Source organism: Python bivittatus, unplaced genomic scaffold (assembly GCF_059951505.1).
Source record: "Python bivittatus isolate LINGU-HERP-01145 unplaced genomic scaffold, Pbiv_v1 ctg000590_np1212, whole genome shotgun sequence".
In the NCBI taxonomy this organism is placed as follows: domain Eukaryota; kingdom Metazoa; phylum Chordata; class Lepidosauria; order Squamata; family Pythonidae; genus Python; species Python bivittatus.
The window spans coordinates 19,846,512-19,869,102 of NW_028277086.1; the positions used below are offsets into that span (position 1 = coordinate 19,846,512).

General features: G+C 38.5%; 1 protein-coding gene and 1 long non-coding RNA gene across 13 annotated transcripts in view; one reads left to right on the forward strand and one right to left on the reverse strand.

Moving 5' to 3' along the window:
- Positions 1-660, reverse strand: part of ZFPM2 (zinc finger protein, FOG family member 2) — a 334,837-nt gene extending 334,177 nt beyond the window's left edge. For 2 of the 3 annotated variants that reach the window (XM_088149049.1, XM_088149048.1), the window contains exon 1: positions 522-660. In XM_088149049.1, coding sequence (XP_088005175.1) covers positions 522-561 — 40 coding nt within the window. In that variant the 5' untranslated portion in view covers positions 562-660. The remainder of the gene's footprint in view (positions 1-521) is intronic. The other variant, XM_088149050.1, reaches the window with a different exon arrangement.
- Positions 511-22,591, forward strand: part of LOC148214754 (uncharacterized) — a 50,109-nt gene continuing 28,028 nt past the window's right edge. For 3 of the 10 annotated variants that reach the window (XR_015797575.1, XR_015797572.1, XR_015797581.1), the window contains exons 1-2: positions 511-646; positions 2,708-2,865. This is a non-coding gene — a long non-coding RNA (uncharacterized LOC148214754). Of the gene's footprint in view, positions 647-2,707; positions 2,866-13,441; positions 13,530-17,852; positions 17,956-22,591 lie in introns of all 10 variants that reach the window. The other 7 variants (XR_015797573.1, XR_015797580.1, XR_015797576.1 and 4 more) reach the window with 5 other exon arrangements.

A 22,591-nucleotide genomic window follows, 5' to 3' on the forward strand; every position in this document is an offset into this window, starting at 1 on the left:
AGAAGGAATGGCACTCTGCACGCGCTCAGCGGGCTCTCTGGGCTCCCCTCCCGGGAAATTCTTCCTTTCCTCGCCACCACCCGCCTCCTCTGTTCCCCGGGATTGCAGCTGGCAAATGCCTCCAGCTGCACACTTCCCAGAAGAGAAGAAAGTTATCTGACCAAAAGAACCGATTTCTCCCTCCCCGGCCGGCCGGCCACCAGCCACCGCTCAGAGCGAAGTTTAACGCTAACTTTCCCGAAAGCCCATCCGGTCCAGGAACCCCCCAGACAAAAGAGCTTCAAAGGAAAAGGAGGAGAACTGGGTGGGGGGTGTTCCAGGCGCAGCTCTCCAAAGACAAACAGCTCCCTTCAAACTCGACTCGGGGCGCTCGCACTTCAGCGGCTCCCTCCCTGCTCGCCGCCTTTTTTTCCTCCTCGTTATTTTTAGCCAAGCCTTGGAAAGCGAAGAGACCCAGAGAGGCACCCTTGGGAGACAGTTCCCACCCCGCAGCCCCCTTTTCTAGCTCTTGGAAAACTTACGTTTAATCTGCCGGGGTTTGCTCTGTTTCCTCCGGGACATGCTGCTCGCCGCCGGTGCTCTCCTGCCGCCGCCGCCGCCGCTCTTCGGGTTTCAGGTGCACTGAGGGTGTGAAAGGGGGTGTAAGGTAAGTAGGTGCGCGACGGGGGGTGGGGGAGAAAGGGAAGGAGCGGGGGGAGAAGAGAGAGAGCGCGAACAGGGGGAGACGCGAGGCAGCTCAGCGCGCCGGGTGCCCAGGCAGGAGCGGAAGGGAGATGACAGGAACAGACGGAGCCGAGGAAGGCTCGGCTCGGCTCGGGAGGGCGCGCGGGTGTGAGCGCGCGCGCGCTTGTAGGGGGGAGAAAAGGCAGAAACGGGGAGAAGGCGAGTGTGCGTGTGTGTGTGTAAAAGAGAGAGGAGGGGTGAGTTTGAGAGTGAGCGAGAAGAGCAGAAAAAAGTGGGGGAGGAGGGAGGGAGGGAGACCAGCAGGAGGGCGAAGAGAGAAAGACAGGGGAGGAAAGGAAGGGGGAGGGAGCGCGCTTTGTCGCTCTTTCCCTCTCGGGCTCCCTCCTGCTCCGCCGTGCCTCTCCCGGAGCCGCCGCCGCCGCTCCCCGCGCCGCGCTCCCCGCGCACGGACCGGGCGCGCCAGGCTGAAGAGGGCTCGGGGCGCGCGAGAGAAGCCTCCGAAGCGCGCCCCGCCAGAGCGGAGCAAAGGCCTATCTAGAGCAGCATCCCGACTCCCGCAGGGGCAGCCGGGCGCCCCGGGAAGTCCTCTGGCCCGGCTCAGGAGCTGCCGCTCCGAGGCGCGCTGCTTGGCACTCCTGGAGTTGGCGGGTGCCAGCCGCCGCGCCTCGCAGCCATGGGAGGCTCTTCCTGCCAGGGAGACGGGCGGCTGGGAGCGGGAAAGGGGAGGAATGGCGAAGGGGCGAGCGAGGGGAGGAGGGGCTTGGCGAGGGGAGGCGGCGGGGATGAGTTTGGCCCGCGAGCCCCTGACGGGCCACGGGCTGCCCGCGCGCGCGCCAGGCTGGGAGTTTGGGGAGAGGGGCTTCCCTGGGGTCGCGCCCCAGCCGCCGCTCGGCGGGCAAGACGCAGCCCGTGCGCCCGCGCACCCCTTCACCAGGACCACAGAATGATTGCAATCCAGTAACCCACGTAAACTCTGTACAGGAAAAAAAAATGCACGCCTTTTTTAGTTCTCCTGGAAAACTATCCAGTTTTATAGTTTTCTCCTGGAAAACTGTCCAGAAATAGAGTAGAGGGGGGAAGAAAGAGAGATGAAAAAGTGCCGGTGGCTAGTGTTCACGTGCAAATGTTGTTAATACAGAAATAGAGGGAGAGGGCATTAAAAAAGAAACCCACCACCCAACCAACCTATGTACTAGCGTGCGTTCCAACCAACGCAGCATTTGCATTCATAGTGCAGAACCAGAACTGCTAAAAATCACTTTTGGAGTCCCGTCTTCACATTATTTACCCAGACATACATCCCTCAGTGTTTAGCATGCCAAGTATGTTAATGTGCGAATAAGCCACACCTACATCAAGAGGACCACTCTAGAATTTGTACTTGCCCTTGCAATTGCTTAACCTGTTCGGAACAACTTTATAAAAGAAGAATTACATTGCCCAGCTGCACCGAAAAGTTACTTTTCAGGGACGCCATTGTAATGCCTGGGACCAAGTCAACATTTAGTTTAATGCACCTAAACTGTGCTACATGCCATATATGGATGTAAAGCAGAAATACAGTAACACCATTTCAAGAACTGAAATTATACCGACTATAATTACAAATACATATTTTATATTCAATTCTACTCGTCTAGGATTAAGTATTTATTAGGCCTGTGCTTTACTGTAGGGTGGCCAGGTTCACATCTTGTTCATCCACTAATGATTTTATCCCAATAATTTCAAAGAGACAAGGAAATCAAAGGGCTACATTTGGTAACTTCTGTAAAATCCTCCTTAGAAGATGCACTCACAGATGTTGAAGGATGCTGCTGCTGCTTCTTATTTTTGTATCTTGACTTTCTGCCCACAGTCATTATTACTTGTTGGTTTAACACTTCAAATAATCTAAGTGCTCTTCCCAATTAAAAAAAAACAAGTCTGTTCAAAAATATACAATCCCAGTAAAGATAAAACATAAGGGGGGAAGGAGGCAGAAAGAGATGTATTCGTTTGCTTGTTTCCTTTTCTGGCACAGGTGGATCCAGAAGGTGGTTTATGGTATCTTCTCTGCATCTGAAAAGTTTCAGGCTTCTAAGAGGTTTATAACAAAATCCAGGTTCCAGATTTTTCCATTCTGTTCAGGAGGTGGCACAAAAGGAGCTATAGGTGAACTTTAAGGCTAGCTGATAAACTGTGAGTGGAGAAAAGCTTCTTTTATTATTTCACTTCATTTAAAATATTTCTTGCCCAACCTCTAGTATTGTGTAAATTGGAAGGTGGTCATTTCAATAGCAATCTAGAATCCTGAGCTAGTGACAATTCTAGAATCTACAACTGGTAGCTCATACTATGCAAATTTCAAATACTAAAATATTTGTTGTGCATAATCTGTATAAAAACTCTTGCTCAGTTGTTAATATCCATGAACCAGTTATGCTCTTCATCAGATTTATCTACTACTACGTTTTTATGCCTTGGAAGAAGTGTTTAACTTGAGGGTCATTAACAAGCTTGAGGGTGATTATCAATATCTATTATATGCTTTTATATACATTCTGAAATCATATAGGGCAGTTTCTCCTGTCCAACTGATTTCTTTCTTTCTCACTATGAGTGCAACAATACCATTTTTTATTAATTTAGCTTAATGGACATATATCCATGATTTTCAAAATAGTTTAAGTTTAAAGTCTTCAAAAAATTTTTTAAAATGTTCATATCACCTTCTCTGTTGATGTCACTGATGTAGGAAATCAATGCTACCACAACCACATCTTCCAAATGGAATCTGTTTTATAGAATGACTTATGCCTCAGGTAATTCCTTATGAATTTGAAGCTTTTCGATTCTTCCTTTGGGAGCAAGGGAAGACAAATGTTCCAAGTATTTGAAGGCTTTTGTTTTTGTACTTATTTTTAAACCCAATTGGTTCCCAGAACAGCTTACAAGGATATGGTAGCTTACAGTGGTGAACAGGAGCAGAGAGCAAATCTCTCAACAGAGGTTATGGTCTCCTGTTCTAGAGCCTGGAGAAATTACAGCCATCACGACAGAGGCAGTTGCTCTTTTATCAGAGAAAAAAAAAAAAGGAATATTAAGGGGGCCTTTCTAAAAAGCTTTCTGAAATTAATACAGTACATAAAATGTATAAAGTCTATTATTAATATTATTATTTATACATTTTCAAGTTACATTAAATAATAAGTTCAAAAATATTTGTTTAAACTATACAGGAAATGTCAGTTCTCCAACACGTGTTAATGTTTCTCCTCTTATTCCAGAATTTATATAATATAAATATAACATTTATATAATATTAAAAATTAAACTTCTGACACTGTTGGATTTGTATTTTGAAAATTCAGTGACAAAATGGAATAGTCCTTTCTTAGTTTTCATATATCAGATGCAGTATAATGGATTATACTCTGCTCTTTCAAATGTGATTATTTTAACTTCCCTGGCTAGAAATGAAGAAGATGGGTTATAATTTCAGGAATAAATATAATAAAAATTATATATATAATAGAAATATAAAAAAACATTTTGTATACATTAGGAGAAATATTACAAAATGCAATATCGTTTATGGCTGCATGTTCCCTTAGCAATTATATGAACACTAACAGACTTCATAGTACAAGCTGGAGAAAAATTAGTATAAAGAAACATAAATTGCAATAGCATTTGTGCAATAGTTTGTCCAAGTAGAATCAAAGTATTTTATTTGATATTACCACAAAGATGAATATGAGGGGGGTTGCTTTGTATTAACGGATTGAATACAATCTTCTCGTTTCACAGAATATTTAAAGAGTTGAATTGAACATTTACCAGATAAATGAAATTTTCAGGCAGTTAGGAGAAAAATATATTCTACTCACTTTTGGAGTCTCTCTCTTTTTTAGGCTCTCTTTTATCCATACAATGTATTATATCAATTTAAAAAATTAATGACATTAACAAATACACTATAATCCATACCAAAGAAATGCTGACACAGACCACAGACATTTCAATGCACAGTTGCATAATTTCTGTAAATTCCAACTCAACTAATACAATAAACTGATTTTTGAAAACATGCACTTTATAGAATTTATAAATCATAAATATCTATCCAAAATGTTCATGCCCAGTTCATTTCAAATTTACAACTATCTATGGTATGGCTAAACAAACAACATATTTTGTTTGTAATTATGTGCAAAATTGGTTTCTGTCTTTTTAAAGCAAGAGCTATTCTTACTTAATTTAATGATCCTATAATTATGCTCATGTAATTAATTCAGGCTCACGTTTAGTTTTAAAATCTCATTTATCATCTTAATCATCATCCCCCCTCCCCCACCCACAAATTCTTTATACCTCTACCACCATTTTGATTTGGGCCCATTCAGACCCAGTTTGACTCAGAACAATCTTAGCCTGACAGATTACCTTTTTCTGGAAAAAGTTAAACACAATGTGACTGTTCTTCTTCCTTAGCTTTTCCATGGCCTTCTCTATGATTGATCAGTGTTTCTCAACCTCAGCAACTTTCAGAAGTATGGAATTCAACTCCCAGAATTCCCCAGCCAGCCATGCTGGTTGGGGAATTCTGGGAACTGAAGTCCACGCATCTTAAAGTTACTGAGGTTGGGAAATACTGCCATTGATGATTTATCTTTTCCTGTTTCATGAATTGGGGCAATATTTTTGAGTGGCTCCATACCTAATGGCAAGAATAGTTCCATACTGTAGCAATGGGTATCTAGAGATTGGAGCCTTGACCACCTTGCTTGTGTCTTTGTTTGTTTATTTATTTATTCCCTCCCCCCCCCCATTCTGGGTGGCTTACAGAAACATAATACAATCAAAACACCCCACAGTCTGCAATATTTAAAAATGTTATGGGGCATGCTTCAGTTACCAGTGTTATTTTATTTAACTTCTATCTAAACCCAATTGGAGCAGTCACTAGATCTGGGCATAATATCTCCATTACACCTGAATCAAGAGGGACTGTGTGTATTCTCACCTGGAGCCTAGACACATAAATGACTTGGGTGAGAGCTAATAAATGAGCCTAAACATTGACAAATATTAACTAGCAGCATATCAAAGGGTATCAAAAGCTGGAAGATGGCACGCACAGTAGCATAATCCAAGCTCTATCCTTTTTGTACACGTGCTGACGTTGCAGATACATCGTTTAAAAGAAATGGGCCTTGGATCACGACACTGCCCCTGCCAACTCTCAGAGTTTGACACCTTGCCATAGATGCCCATGGTTGTAACTCCTAAGCAAAAAGCTCTTGTCAGAGATATGGGAAATGTAGTGTATTTCTCCTGAACGGGGTTGTACACTACCTGAAAAAACAAGTATGCAACTTAGTGGTGCTCCAACAACCCTGTGATCTATGATTAATCTATAGAGCAGTGTTGTCCAAACTTGGCCACTTTAAGATAAGTGGACTTCAACTCCCAGAATTCCCCAGCCAGCATGGCTGGCTGGGGAATTCTGGGAGTTGAAGTCCACTCATCTTAAAGTGGCCAAGTTTGGACAACACTGCTATAGAAGAATCTCTGTTGTTGTTGTTGTTGTTATTTATTAAATTTATATGCCGCCCATCTCCCCTCTATTACAGGAAGCACTTCTACCAACCTCTGAACCTTATTTTATGTAGAAGCTTATATGTGTAAAAAATAGGTGCAGAAAACTTCTCTTCCAACCATAAGATTCAGCAATACGTTCCTTAAATTGCTCCATTTGTTTACTTTGTTGTTTGTTTTGCAAAAAGATGAAGCAGTTCAGAAGTCTTCAGTGATTTCTGTAAGTGTCGTATTGGTCTTGCTATGCAGAAGAGTCATTTCCTGTCCCTGCCAAATAGTTAAAAAGGAAAAAAAGAACCTATATACAAAAATGGCTTGGATTCTTGGACATGCAAATTAAAATATTCTCTAAGTTCCTTCTCTTAAGGAATTTCTGGAATTACGTCTGACGTGTGTGTTGTCATATATTCAAGTTCAAGATGCCTTCATAAACTGAATTTATTCCCATTGTGTCCTACTTACGAATCCCCCAGAGAATTTTATCCACACAACAATACTGTGAAATAATGGAGGGTTTGCAATAATTATTTCTTCATACTTTCCAATGAGCAGCATAACAAATTAAACTTTCCAACTATTTAAATCCAACATTCTTGCCACTATATTTACAGTGCTCTTGCTGCTCAGAATATTTTTTATAGCTAGGGAAATCCTTTCATTTTTATTGATTATTGATCTTTCTTAACCTGGTCTTTCAGGTCTTCCAATGGTGCACCCATTTATTTTTATATTTTATAATTTATTTTTATCCCAAGCATTAAAAGAAACCAGCATGTAGATTTTTACAGCCACCACAAACCATAGTTAGAAACCATCTACACCACCCTCAAAAAGTGACTTCATGGCATATGAACTTGTTTTATTCTATATCAAATTAATCATATATCAGTCCTAGAACAATTACTGTCATCTGTATGTGATACAATGAGGCATGAACCTGGATCTTAGGACAATATTAATATTAATCCTGAAAATCAAATATATTTAAAAAGCAGTTAGAACATTAAGATTTAATTATTTAAGACTACATCCAAAGTGCTGTTGTCTTATAGTTCTGTCTCTCACTATTTCTTCTTACACTTTCCTAAGGCTTAAGTTCAGTCTATCAGTTACAGTTGTTATCTTTGTACAATGACATCTGTCCACTTATTCTTCTCCAACCCACTAAGAAGGGCTTGTATCTGTATTACTAGTTATATCAACCTTGATGTGCGTGACTATGTCTGGATTTGGGTCATTGTGGCTAAAAAATAATGTGGATAGTGTACATTATTAGCTTAGGATAAAATTAAAATGAAATGAACCATGACGAGAGTGCTGGTCTGGTGCACTCCAAATCTATTTTCATTTGGAACCAACAAGTCTATATTGCAGTATATAAATGGATTTGCTGGTCAGGGTGATGACAATGAAAACAATAACAAAACTTGGCTGGGACTTGCTGGTTCAGCCATATCTCAAGGCCCACCAGGAGAAAGAATAGTGCGTAGCCATTGTTCGGTGACAGACCATTTGCTCTGTGTACCTGGTGTCTTTAGGTATAGTTACAAAAGGCTCTGGTGTTTCTAGTAATGCTAGACAAGATCAGCTAATGAACCTGATTCACTGAAGCAGTTTATTTTTATCAGACAGGCAGAGATCAAGTTGAAAAGCAGTAATAGTGGTCCAAAGAATGGTAGACAGATAGCAAGTCCAAAATATAAAGTGGTCTGGTTCCAGAATAGTTACTCGGGGAACAGAGGGATCAGAGAGATCAGTTTTGATGCAAGGTTGGCAGCCAATTAAATTTGAAAAGGGAAAAGAGGAACAGCAAAGTAAATCTGAACAGAAGATATAATAAAGAACAATTAGCAATGGTCTAGGAGCCAAACTTTAGACAGTAGTTATAAAAAATCAACAAGGTACCTCTAGACTCGGCAGTTCACCCAATCTAGCTGAGCTATCAGCTACTTTCTGCCTTTACTGACTAGGTGCTAGGCATATCTAGTTATGCAGAGAAGAAAATACCTGGGCCACAAGGCCAGACTTTCCAGTTAGACCCTGTTGGTATCTTACGGTACGCTTTAGGTCATGCGTTTGTGGAGTAAGCCATAATTAGCTAGGCTGATTAGCATGCAAGCCATAAACTATAAAATCAAAATGGCTTGGTACACACAACAGTCTAAATCAATCAGATGTGTGAATTTGGCCATTCTATCACAGAGTGGTTAAGCAATTAACTCTAACAAATTGACAGCCATTGGGTTGGACTAGGATTAAGATTACCACTTGCTGTTTACTGTGTTCCTGAGATGGGCATTGGGTGGATTTACACTGTGTACTAAACTATGCTTTGTTTTAATCATGATTCATTAAATAAGCCATCATGGTTGTGTTCAAGCCACACTTTACACCACAATTCATAATTTCAAACCAGAATAGCTGAGATGGTACAACATACAAAGTTAAACCAAATCATTTTGTGGTATAGCATAATGTGTGAAGCTTGCCATTGGCTGAGCCGGTCAAGAACAGGACAAATAGGGTTAGATGAAACAGGGTCCTAGAAGATAAATAAATAGAGTGAGAATGCAGGAAAACAGAAGATATCAGGCTAGGAAAAGAATTTTAAAGAGAATAATGGGGACAAACCAAAAATAAAGGGAGCGAAGCCACAGAAGAGAGAATGAGCAAAGGGTTGCCAGGAGCTAGAAAGATTACAAATTGTATAGTTTACATCATAGTCTAAAATAACCAATGTATCCGGTAGACCTTCATTTTTCTTACCTCTTCCCCTTGATGTTTTATTATTATTTATTGGAGATGAAAGGATCGTCTTTCAGGTTACGTGGCTAGAAATGGCAATTTATGTGTCAAAGATCTCATCTTAACTTTAAATTCTCCATGGTGAGGACTACCATATTGGGCCTTCAGTGATCTGCATGAGACCTAGATGGCAACAAAGAGATTATAGAAAACTCTTAACACTTTCCTGATATCTAGTGATGAATGCAGTTTAAATACGTTAGCCCATGGTTTCCCCAAGAAAGTGCTGTTACCTTAAGAAAGTGTCACTGAACTACAGTGGACGAATACCTACAGACCAACCCTAAGACCAACGTTTAAATAAAAATGCAGAGCAAAGGATGGAAATATTGAAGTTAGATGCATCAACATATCATTGATATAAGTACCTTAAACTTTTATCAGAGATTGCTCTCTGATTAAATACATCACAAACTGCTTTGCATTACCACCCACTGACATTGGAAGATGGAATGAAAAATGCTACTTCCTAAAGCTTTTCGTAATTCCCTTAAATAAAAAGAGTAGAGAGCAATGTATTTCAATTTATGTTGATGAAATATTGCTTTTTCAGGTTACCGAATATAATATCTCTGTTTCATAACCTTGGCTAAACCTTCATCTACAAAATTAATTTCATTAAATCCAATGTTTAACCATGTTCAATAAGACCCCTAGACTGCTATTATCAAATAAATACTTCCTAGAGCCTTTTAAACATTTCACCAGTGTCAAAATACTACTACTTCCTACTAAATTCTCTGCCCCATTAAGCTTACAATAATTTATTGTATCTGCCTTTCAATAAATTTTTCCTTTAAGTGACTGTATAACATTTAGCTTCAAATTGCTGTGGCTGTGATGCCAAACATAGGCTGTGTTCACCCTGCACATTGAACCACAAACTCCCCATAGAAGTGGCCCATGTGGATAGTTTATGTTTCAGAACATTGCACCAACCCATAAAATTGAGTAAAACATGGGTAATTCACCATGGATAAGCATAGACATACTTGCATTAAAATAAGGGCCATCAAATTAACTTTACTTTGAAATGCAAATTGCTAAGTATCTATATAGCGATAAAAGTTTTCATATAGCTAGGGAAGGCTAACTGAAATTCCCTACAGTATTTTATCTTGCAACTTGGAGAGAGCATTCATGGCTCAACCATGATATCTTCCCTGGAATGCCTTTGCAGTTACCTCCCAACATTTTTTTTTTTTTTTTTGGGTTCCCTCTGCTAGCAGAGTTGACAAAACTTCCTAAGTGCATAGAATAAATTTCTCTGCCAGCAAACTTCTATAAAATTTTTGGCTCTTGGAATGCTACATGCTATAGTCCTTTAAGCATCTCCCAGAGATCAATGGGATGCAGCCTCATTGACCATGAATTAACCTCTTGTTCTGCATAATAGTTCCTACAGGCCAGGATTCCTCAACCTCAGCAACTTTAAGATGGGTGGACTTCAACTCCAACATGGCTGGCTGGGGAATTCTGGGAGTTGAAGTCCACCCATCTTAAAGTTGCTGAGGTTGAGGAACCCCACTATACGCTCTTAATACAGCAGCTTTTCAACTTTTGATACCAACAAGGAAATCAGAATGGATTAATGGATTTGTTGTTATTCTCACTGAGTTCCAACATATACCAGTCTAAGCTCCTTTGGAAGCTGGAACAGCATAAAAAGAGAAAAAAGGTTAAAGTTAGGACTTTTAAAATCATGTTTATTAAACAAATAATAGTTGACACATTACGCAACCGATGTTAATGCTTAGCATTAGGTGTGAACCAGGCCAATGGGACCTGATAGTTCAAGACAATCATGTTGATCCCCCCCCCTTAAAGTAATTAATGTATCACAGAAATTTTGCCATGCATTTTACATAGGCAGCAATTTCCTACACCATTTTTTAGTATTGAATATGACATCTGGGCATATAAATTTAATAAAAAATAAATGTAAAAAAATGTGGATATCCTAATATTCATCAGATCTGCACAGAAGAGGAAGTTAAACCCTTTCACCTCCAGCAGTGATCCTGGTCCAAATCACCCCCAAACACTACAATTAGTATTAAGGGGGAAAAAATCTCATTGTCCATGGAGAATTTCATACATAAAAACCAACCTCAGAAAATTGTAGAAAAGTCATCCTTGATCCCTAGTAATTTTATGGACATGTCCATGTAGTTTTACTAGTAGCAGTGCAGAAAAAGTCTGCTGTTGCCTTCTTCTGAGATGGTTTTTCAACTTCCTAATCTGGTCTACAGCTCAAGCATTTCCTGGTGGTCTCCCCTCCTAAGTCCAGCCAAGGTCAGCTAGGTGCTGCCACCTGCTTTGGGCATTGTACATTTATACATGTCTTTTCCCACATATAGAAGCTGATACCAACAGGTTTTTTTCAGCAGACACCCACAAAATGATATGTAGTAAAGAAGCCATCTTTTCTGATTTCCTGTATAACCTCTTGGGGAATTCATTTATTATTCAGCTTGGTGGTCATATATCAATACATGATTTTATTAACAAGCAAAGTAACTGTCCGTTGGCACTGCTGTAAGCTCTGGATATTTTGTACTAGAAAAAAAAAAGCGGAAAAAGCAGAAAGAATAAGCATAGAAAATATCAATGAGGATTAATGTGAGACCCTTAGAGCTGAGGATTTATTTGGGTTAGGTTGCAAAATGTATTGTGAAGTACGATAAATTCATCATTCTGATTTCATTGATCTACTTGGAACTCTTTGGAGATTACTGGTAGGTTTAGAATGGGATGTTTTGTTTTTATAAATGTTCCATTAGAAAACAAAGTTCTTTGTTCTTAGCTTTCTGTACCTTTGCCGAACCAATTTTGTCAAGCAGTTTATACTGAAGTACAATAACATACAAAACTGAGTCACAAAAAGCAGGAGAACACCAAGTGTACGATATTATAAATAAGAAAGATTTAATACAGAGTCCCGGCGCACAAAACACCCTGTTATACAGTAGTGGGCAGCCTTTTAAGGCCAGGATCTTGGCTTGTGGTCAGATCAGACACTGGACATTTTTTGATGAAGTCACCAAAGGAAATGCGGCTGACAGATTCAGTGCATTTTTACCCTATGGGAGAGCTTGAAGCGTTTTTAAAGGTAGGAAGTAATGTCTTTTGCCGCACAGACACTTGGTCCTTCCATTTTCACTCATATTTTAGTGTCTGTGCTAAAACTCAAAATACTAAAAAAACTTGACAGCCAGAGAATTCAGAATAACACTAGCAGGGTTGATCCATCAGTGGCATTACAGTCCAAACAGATGTCTGCCATTCACTTCCATTCACTTCCAAGAAGGAGCAGCAACATACTGTATGTATGCGTTGTGAATCTAATCATAATGCCCCAAATTAAGTTGCGGATATTATTCTGGATCTGCAAAATCATTGTTTTGTGTATGTATAGGTGTGTGCGTGAGTCACATCCCAGCATAAGCTTAAAACTGAAAGCTAACATGTCTTCTAAAAAACCCTGAGGGATGAGTTGGTGTGGCATTTAGGTTGAACATCTAGAATTTTGTCTACCGGAATTTGAATTCTATTAAACAGATGGTGAAAAGCCACACTACTTAAAATGCATGTTCAATCAGTCCTAGCTGACTTAGAAATATGCATTTCACTTTTTCAGTGCCCAGTACTTTGTATATGTGATTCAAATGTCCTTGAATCAAAAAAAAATCAGTTCACTATGCGTAGCCTTCATTGTTCCTGCACGTCCAACAAATCTTCATGATCTAGCAGATGCAAACTATGCACGTAAACTCTTACTGCCTCCTTTTCTATCAAGTTCTCTCCTGCTTAGTGGCATTCTATTTTGCATATTTTAATTTGCTGATATTTGAAAACCACAAGCAGGACAGAAGGAAAGCCCCCCAGATAAAGAACATCTTATGACAAATAAAAATCAGGTATCCTGTTCCAGAGTTCAGTATGCCCCAGGATGGCACATAGAAGCTCACGCTTTTGTGATTAGGATTCATTTAGCACCTGCAGATTTTATTTTTGCATCCTGTCTGCTCCATACAGATCTGCACTGTTAATATGAATTCAGTATAAAATATGCCTATAAACTGGGGATTGTGCACATTCATGTGTAAAACCCTTATTTGATGCTCTCTGTATGCACATATTTCCTTGCCTTCAAATCAGAGTCTACGGTTCCTAATGGTTATTCATATTTGTCAATCAGCACACATTAATTCCCACAGATATTGACTATTTTTTCTGTGACACTTAAGACAGGTTCCTGTTTCTTCAAAAGCATAATGCAGTACAAATGCATTACCTATCACACTATAAAGTATATTACATTTTCAAACATTTTAATAATAAAATCCTATCATTTTTGTCATTGCAGGTGACAGCCCTAGCCAACCTCAGTCAATCTCAAAAAGCTAACAGGTTCAAACTTGGGGAGTGTTTGGATAGGAGTTGTAGGGACCCTGGTAAGTCCAAAAAGAAATCCCAAAAGGCAAGAAAGTGGTGGCAAATTTCTTCCATACTGTTGCTAACAAAGGAACATGGACATATCCAGATAGTTCTTGGAACTCATGATGGGCTCAAGGAAGGCTTTACTTTTGTTATCATTTTCTTAAAGGGATGGAGCTCAGTCGTACAGGGCATTACTATGTAGGCCCCAGATCCAGTCCCTGGGATCTCAAGGTAAGGTTGGGAAAAATGTATTTTGGAAATCTTGGACAGCTGTATCATAGAACTATGTTTTAACTTGGTATAAAGGCAGTTACCTATGAGCTGTGCAATTACAGCTTCCAAAGGTAACAAAGGAAATGATAAGATACCATTCCACATAAGCAATAAGATGTCTTTATCTGACAAACATTCTTCTGAAAATGTTAAGGCCAAACACTTAATGGACATCGGCAGCTATCTAGAGACACGTGGGCAATTCAGAGGTTCACTGAAGAGAAAAAGTATTGATAGACTTCTTGTAAAACTTGTGCTTTTCTTGAAAGGGCCAGTTTACACTTAGGAAGTGCAGACAGATAAAGCATTAACATTGGAAACCCAACCGTATTTGTAATACACAGTTCCTTCTACCAATTAAGAGATAAATAGGCAGGCATAACTGTGGCTTATCAAGGCTGCAAGATATGCTCACTATTGATAAGAAGGGATCAGCAGCCAGAAAGCCATCTGTAATGCAAAGTAAAGCAGGCATGTGGACAAAAGGTTTCTAGAATGATGATGCACCAGCACAGATCCTTCTTCAGGATAATAGTGAAGCAAGGCCAGCAGAGAACCTATTACTGCCACCTACAGAAAGACTGTAATTTGGTTGATTGCAATAAATCACAAAAACCAGAGTCTTGCAAAAATATCCACAAAAATTGCAAGGCAGCCTTTGCAATGATTTTGACACCAAGTTTATAATTCAAACAGTCCCAAAGGATATAATCAACTGTTTCTTCCACTTCACAAATATTATACAATATCAGTATATCCCTTCCAGTTCTGAAAAGATTCCTCCTTAATGGACAATAACCTGTCAAAAATCAGAAAAGGCTAAGCTATTTTACCAGGCCCAGGTAGTCAAAATTTTCCAAAATTAGTCAAATCAGGATTAAAGAAATATAGTCTCTTGTAATATACCCCAACTCTTGCTGTTTCTGCCATTCATTTCTACTCTAGTCTAAGCCTGCACTTAATCTCTAAAGGAGATAAAAGCAAAGAAATGTTGACATCAGCATGTATTGTTGTGATATAGGACAAGATATGATTTCTTCTTTTTTTTCTTTTTCTTTATATTCATATTAATTTTTGTATTCATATTTCATTTGAACAGTATTCATATTTTAGATTTTTTTTAGTTTTGTTCTGTACTTTTAACTATGTCAAAAGCATGATACAAACCCTTCTTAATTTAATGATCTACTCTTTCATTCGTGAAAATATATACATGAGCTGGGATCCAGCAGAAGTGAATTTAAAAAACCCAATATCTGCAATTTTAGGTTTTGGAGTTGGATTTCATTCTCCAGAACGTTCCTACAACCCACTTCTACCTTACTGCCTGCACTAAACCCTGACTAAGAATCGGATAATATTATTGTTCTTTCCATTAGGACATCTCTAATTGCACTGCAAGGCTAATAACTTTGCCATTAAGTCAGCTGAAATAACTGAAAGGCAGTCCAACAATGAAAACTCTTATATATTCTAAAGGCAGGTGCATAAAAAGTTGCACTCGCTATGTCTGCTTACCTTGAACCAGTAGTATAAATTGAATGTATTGACTCCAGTGATTCAATATAGACTCAGGGGCCTCAATTTTACATTTTATAGGCCAAAGACATGTCTAGCACTAATTCATGGCTGCGTTCGTAAACAGACTAGCTGGAAATATAATCACAACCAGCCTGAACGTTTTTGTATCTTAAAGGTTGTGTATTAATCTCAAATACTTGCTAAAGTAAGGAGGTGGATGACTATACATAAAATTTCAATGGCTTGTTCTTTTCTTCTGAGTCTAAAGATAAAGGAAAAGGTATATTGAAGTGGGATGTATAACTTGAACTCCCAAGGCCATAAGTAGTCCCAAAAAGCTTCTAAAACCTGCCAGCACAGAATCATGGAATATGGCCCTCAGTCTAAAGAAAAGTTTGCACTCCTGGCTCAATGCCTAATACAGAAAGAGCTTCCAGTTAGGGCTCACTGATTCTTGTGTCATGACTGGAGATTCAGATAATTATTCATGATAATTTTAGATTTACCTCTAGATTACTGCAAAGCATTGTATTTTGGCTTGCTTCATGGAAACCACAGTTAATATAAAACATAGTAAAGCAAAATTAAAGGTCTTCGAGTCAAGCTTGTTTCTTGATATGGACACATTCATACAGTTTTCTTGCCATGATATGAATGTTTTTCAACTTGCTGTTCTAGGGAATGCAGGATAACTCTATTCAAAATGTACATTAATTGCCAGCATGTTTCTCAGCATAATTCAAAGTACTGGGTGTTCTCTATATATTCTAAATTTTTGCACGTCTGAACTTTGCACAGCCTTCAAGACTACCTGAGGAATCTCTGCATTCTCAGAATTCTACATTTCGGCTACTGTAGTTTCCCTAATTCCATTATTTCCCATTCTTCTTTTTTGTCTATTTTATATCTAAAATTTATAGTATTTTTCTAATCTTTTTAAAATAGTATCAAAGTCATATTTACTAATTTTATATTAAATACAGAGATTTTGAATTAAAACTAACATCTCTAATTAAAATGTAATCAATATCTACAGTAATTTCTCTCTGGTTAAATAGCAAATTACTCTTTATCCTTAGACAACATTGACCTGTATCTATCGGATGGATGGATGGATGGATGGATGGATGGATGGATGGATGGAGAGAGAGAGAGAGAGAGAGAGATTCTTGTATGTTGAATGTAAAGTGTGGCCAGAGACATGTGGTAATAGAAGGACAGTTATACAGTAAATGAATGAATACATACACCCACAGTATCCTTAAGTGGCAGCCATTCCATTTCTTCCTTTGTTTTACAGCCATTAAAGCTGCTCATCTCATGAATATCTCAAGTACAAAGAGAACTCTGAGGGAAAAATCAGAAATAATATCCAAGTAGGAAAATGGGACAGTTAAGGACACTACTAAATTAAACTTTCCATTTTGTGTTTCCACAACATCCATTCAGTTTACCAACAAAACATTAACTTCTAGCTAATACTTAGAACATTTCTGGATCAGGAGACCCTACTCATAGTCATTTGTGCCTTGGTCATCTCTTAGTAGGATTACTGCAATCTGCTGTGCATGGGGCTGCCCTTGAAGAACACCCAGAAGCTACAGCTAGTCCAGAAAGAAGTGGCTTGTATAGTTAAGAGCATCTCTTGGTTTCCTGACTAACACCACTACTGTGAGAGCTGCACTAGTTGTCAGTTGGCTTCCAGGTGTAATTCAAGATGCTGGCTGTCATTGTTAAAGCCCAGCATAGCTTAGGATATAGATAGCTGTAAGAGCATCTTCTAATAGTTCCTGTACGTCTGATAAAATCTATTAGGGAGGGTAGCCTTGAGTCCCATCCTTGAGGGACTGTTGTTATGAGGGCCCACATTAGTGTGCCTTTTCAGTTGCTGCCTACCTTCTTTGGAACAGTCCTACACAAGGTCAGATCAGGAAAGCCTCTAAGTCCTGGCTTTTCCAGAAAGTCTTCAGGGTTTGATATATGGTAGGTACCCTCTTTGCAATAGGTGATTGTTATTCTCATAACTGTTTTTCCATAGTATTTTAATGGACAAAAAGGTTTCTTGTCGTTATTGGTTTGGGGGTGTTGTCATATTTTCCATGAGGAGGAGGAGGAGGAGGAGGAGGAGGAGGAGTTGTAGCTATTAGAGCTTTTTGGAACTGAGTGGCATATATATTACAGAAATAAATACATAAATTTCAGTAGCATGAGTAAACATGCTATAGACACATTTTTCAGCAATGGTTATTCTATAGGTTTTGCTATATAGTATAAGAATTACTTGGTGATCCTTAATTTTATTGGCACCTTTAATACTGGCGTAGACTTCTATAAAAACAGATGGATAGATAGGCCATGGAATAAATGGAGGACAGTAAATGTAAATAAATGTCAAGAAAAGAGCCTGTTCTCAGATATAAAGAAATGCTGTAAAGGCAAAGCAAAATATATGATTTCTCTGATCTTACTGGTAGAAATAATACTGACAGAAGCAAGAACACTGTAAATACTGGGGAAATAACATGAAATATTTCTTTTTGCAGTAGGAAAAATATCAACAGGGAAGGGAGATATACACAGAGTCAACAAAGAAGATTATAAGATCACTTCAGAAAACAACAGGAGGGAGGATATGAAAATGGCTGAGTAAGAAATCCCTTTCTTGGGGGGATAAATGCAAGCATTAATAACAGAAAAATCCTTTGGCCGGGTTATCCTAAAATTGGAGGAAATAAGGAGAATTTTGTTGTGTTTTGGTAGCCATCCTTAAATTGATTTATTTGGCTGCTGAACACCAGTGATATTAGCTGTAATTATTGTCAGATATTATTATTTGTGGGAGGCTAGATATTATCTTTTTAAGCTGCTGGTTCTTATGTACTCTTAATATTGTTCTGAAATGTTTACTCTGTTGCTATTTGACTGATTATTGGAATTCATCCTAAAAAGATTTTCACCCTTAAAAGTAGCCTATCATTTAAAACATAGTTAAATAGTAAATAAAAATCCTTTACAAACATAGAAAAAGTGTTTGGGGGTTGCTGTAGGAAGAATTGTTTTTTAATATGTTCTCTTGTGGGGTGACCCCATTTTACAATCTCAGTAAATAATGAGAATCAGGAGGGAAGATGATTGTGATAGGAAGAACCTAGAGTACTAGGTTCCCTTGAGCAGAAACTTCTTTTTTTATATACATGGGAATACATTATACTTATTAGATCAGAAATGGACAGTCTACTCCCTAAGTATGCATGTGACTCTTGTGCAAACTTTATTGGTCTTGGTTCAAATCTCTGGTAAAAGGGACTTTCCTGCAGCCTATTAAAAAGGGTACTCAGAGAGAATGGGTGTCCCACCTCTTTTGGAGTCTAGCCCCGCCCACCACTTGTTTTAGCCTGGCCCAACATGCACCTCCCAACATATGCAGGAAGGTAACCCTTGACTGGAAAAAAGGTCTATACCAAGTGCATACCTGTCAGCCCTTTGAGGTAGACCAGACTTGGAAACCACAGTTATGAATACTAAAACTACTTTTATTGTAGGGTTACAGTAACAAAAATTTGCAACTCTGAATGTGCATCTCCCCTCCCTGCCTTTATCCTAAAGAGAACTAAAGAGGGTCAATTCTGAGATGCTTTCTCCACCTGCACTGGACTCAGATTTCTGTTACCTGACCATTGTCTTGACTGTGGCAATTCCTCCTGTTCCTCAAGGTTATTCTTACAGCCCATTACAATACTCTTGTTCATTCTATTTTAAAAGGTGAACTCTTTGGGTTAGCATGATGTCCCTGCCCAAAGGACATGACAGATGGAATCCAGGTAGATGTTTTTTTGTTCTCCCACCCTGAGGGACATAGAAGTGGCTTTCTATGAAGGAGATTAGGCAGTTTGCTAGAACAGTTGCTTTTTAAGATCTTAAGGAAGATGAATCAGCTATTATTCCATAGATATGTGATTCTTTCATGTCACTTCCTGAACCCACTACCCTAGGAAAAAAAAGGACATTGAACATGGTGCTGATTTCATTTCACTTAGTGTCCGTTCTCAAAATCATTCCTGATTCAAGCATGTATGTTCATCCCTCAGTGACCGTAACACCCACGGTCTTGGCACCAAGGCACCTTAGGGCCATCTGTTTAAAATAGAATCTACCCATCTGATTTGCAACATCCTGCTTGGGGATGCTGAAAATCCTGTTTCTCCTCCCCCCACCAATGGGACCAAGGAAAAGTGCCTTCTCCACTGTAATGCCTGCCCTTTGGGAGAACATCCCCTCAGAGTTTCAGATTGTCTTGACCTTCCAAATGATATCCTACCTTTAAATGATATCTGGGATTTTTCCCCCCAAGCTCTTGGATAGGTTGGGGGAATAGATTGAGATATGCCTATTTGGTGTGCAGTGTCTGTTTCGGTTAGGGTATATCTAATGGTTACTTTTATGTTACTTTTTGCTTTGTTTTTAGGTATCATATCTGTGTTTAATATGTACATGGCTCAGAACCAAGATAGGTGACCATTATAAACCTAAATTTTAAGTATAAATAAATAATAAATAAACATAACTAAATTAACTGGGTTCAGGCAACATGTCAGCTGAAAGCAAAACCCACCACAACTGTAGTTCTTCGATCCATATTTAAACTGTCAGAATTTAGGATTTAATTCGAATGAATTCATAGCACTGATTGTTTTGTACTAATTTAGTATATTGTTTTACTAATATAAAGTAATCTTAATACAAGTTTAAGATACACTCTGTTAAGAACTGTCTTTTATCCTGCTCTCACCACTTTTAGAAAACTGACGAAGAGATGTTGTTGTTGTTCAGTCGTTAAGTCGTGTCCGATTCTTCGTGACCCCATGAACCATATTGCACCAGGCCTTCCTGTCCTTCACTGCCTCCCTGAGTTTGCTCAGTTTCATGCTCATTGCTTCAGTGATGCTATCTAACCATCTCACCCTCTGCCATCCTCTTCTCCTTTTGCCTTCAATCTTTCCCAGCATCAGGGTCTTTTCCAAAGAGTCCTCTCTTCGCATTAGGTGACCATTATCTGAGCTTGAGCTTCATGATCAATCCTTCCAATGAACAGTCAAGGTTGATTTCCTTTAAGATTGACTGGTTTGACCTCCTAGCAGTCCAGGGGACTCTTAAGAGTCTTCTCCAGCACCACAGTTCAAAGGCATCAATTCTTCAGCACCTTCTTTATGGTCCAGCTGTCACAGCCATACATTACTACTGGAAAAACCATAGCTTTGACTATGCAGATCTTTGTCGGCAAGGTGATGTTTCTGCTTTTTAATATGCTATCTAGGTTTGCCATAGCTTTCCTCCCAAGGACCAAGCATCTTTTAATTTCGTGGCTGCAGTCTCCAAGAGATGTATCTTTATATTATTTTAAATTATATTATATTATTAATTATTTTTAATTATATGTTTTAAATTTTTATTTTGTATATTATTTTCTACTGCTCTTAGCCACTTTGAGCATTTTTTGTAGGGATATCAAGATATAAATCTTAAAAATACAGAAGAGAGTAAGGAAAGAAGGGGAAAATATGGCAAGAGTTGCTATTTCCTTTAAAAACCATTTGCAACCATTTTTCAGGAAGGCCTACATATGGAATAGCCTATTATTGAACCCAACAATTTATTCAGAAATAAAGATCTCCAGTACAATGCAAACATACCAAGTCTTTAGCTTATATTAAATCTCAAAAAGATAGAGAAGAAGATATATATATAAGGATATATAAATAATATATAAAATATTATTTATATAAATAGTATATAAAACATTATTTGTAATTAATATCCTTGTTACCTTGGGCAGTATTTTTGAGTGATGACTGCCTGTAAAATGAAATCCGGAAGACAAGCAGAAGCAGGCGAAGAAGGATGGGATTCAGAATAAGTCAAAGCCAAGAATTCAACTGGAATTGGAGAAGAGTGATCCCGATGGTTACAAGGCTGTTTTAAGGAAAGGGAACGCGCGCAGCATCTTTAGAAAAAATACTCACATTCAGATCAGAGAGCTGCACAAACCAATATCCCATAGAAAAGAAGCCGTACATGAATGACTACATAGCAAGTGAATGGCTGTAAATAACCAGTTAATTTCTACTGTGGAGAATGTATGCTTTGGGCAATTTAAAGCTACTGGAGTCTCATTACTGACTTCTCTCCTGCAAATTTCTTGCTAAGAGTGTTATCCCAGATGCCTATGAAAAGAAGTGTACCAGCAAGTGAAAATTCTGATAAAAACCATTACAACTCATTTCTGACATGTACACTTGAAGGTCATGTGTCCCAACGACACCTTGAGGAAGAGAATCAGCCAAGGTTTCTGAAAACTATTCAGTGAAAAGCAGCAAACACAGCCTACGCACACATACATGCACACACCCCTATATATATCCACACAAACCTTAAACAAGCACAATAGATGCATGTAGGAACTGTGAGTATATTTAATTTTCATTCATAAATTCAGTTTAAACCTTGTAAGAACATAAGGTATTTAAATTAGTAGAAGGTAAATCACAGCAACAAAACTGCAGGGTTTAATATTAAGATAAGTGACATGCATGAAATCATTGTATTAAAATATTGTTTTCCTTACTGTTTGGCACAGATGGTGCTGGTAATTAATACGGTGCCTTTTTTAAAAAAACAGGAAATTCCCTAGTTAGAAAAGATGTATACACTATGTAATAAGTAGTTTTATTACATAGTAGGAATTAATGATTCCTTGACTGAATTTAGGGCACAAACTACTGGAAAATTATGAACAGCAGCACTATTGAAGTAAACGGGGCTAATATTTTTAAGATTAAGGAAAAAAGTTGCCATGGTTTTCCTAGCAGATTTTTCTAAGCCATGAACAGTTCCCTATTTTTTCATTTGTTTTTCTTCATAGAAGTTACTGGCCAATTGTTTGCTTATTTATTTAGCATCTAAAATCAACTGTATGTTTTATATTGTGAAGCCTGGCCCATGGGCTTACAATAAAAAGAACATAACAAAATGAAAAATAGATGAAGATTATATAGGGGAAAAACAATATTAAAATTCAGATGCATTTTTAAAATCTATTTGGTTCTCATTAATCTTCTCAGGAATCTACAGTGAACGAGAGGCTACTGTAAGAACTGAATTTGGAAAAAAAAGAGTGAGACAAAGATGCATAATGTACTCATACCTGTTTTAACTTGTATAATATAGGTAGGAGAATAGTGGAACAGACAATACGCAGCATCAAAAATTGAGGTCGAACCACTAA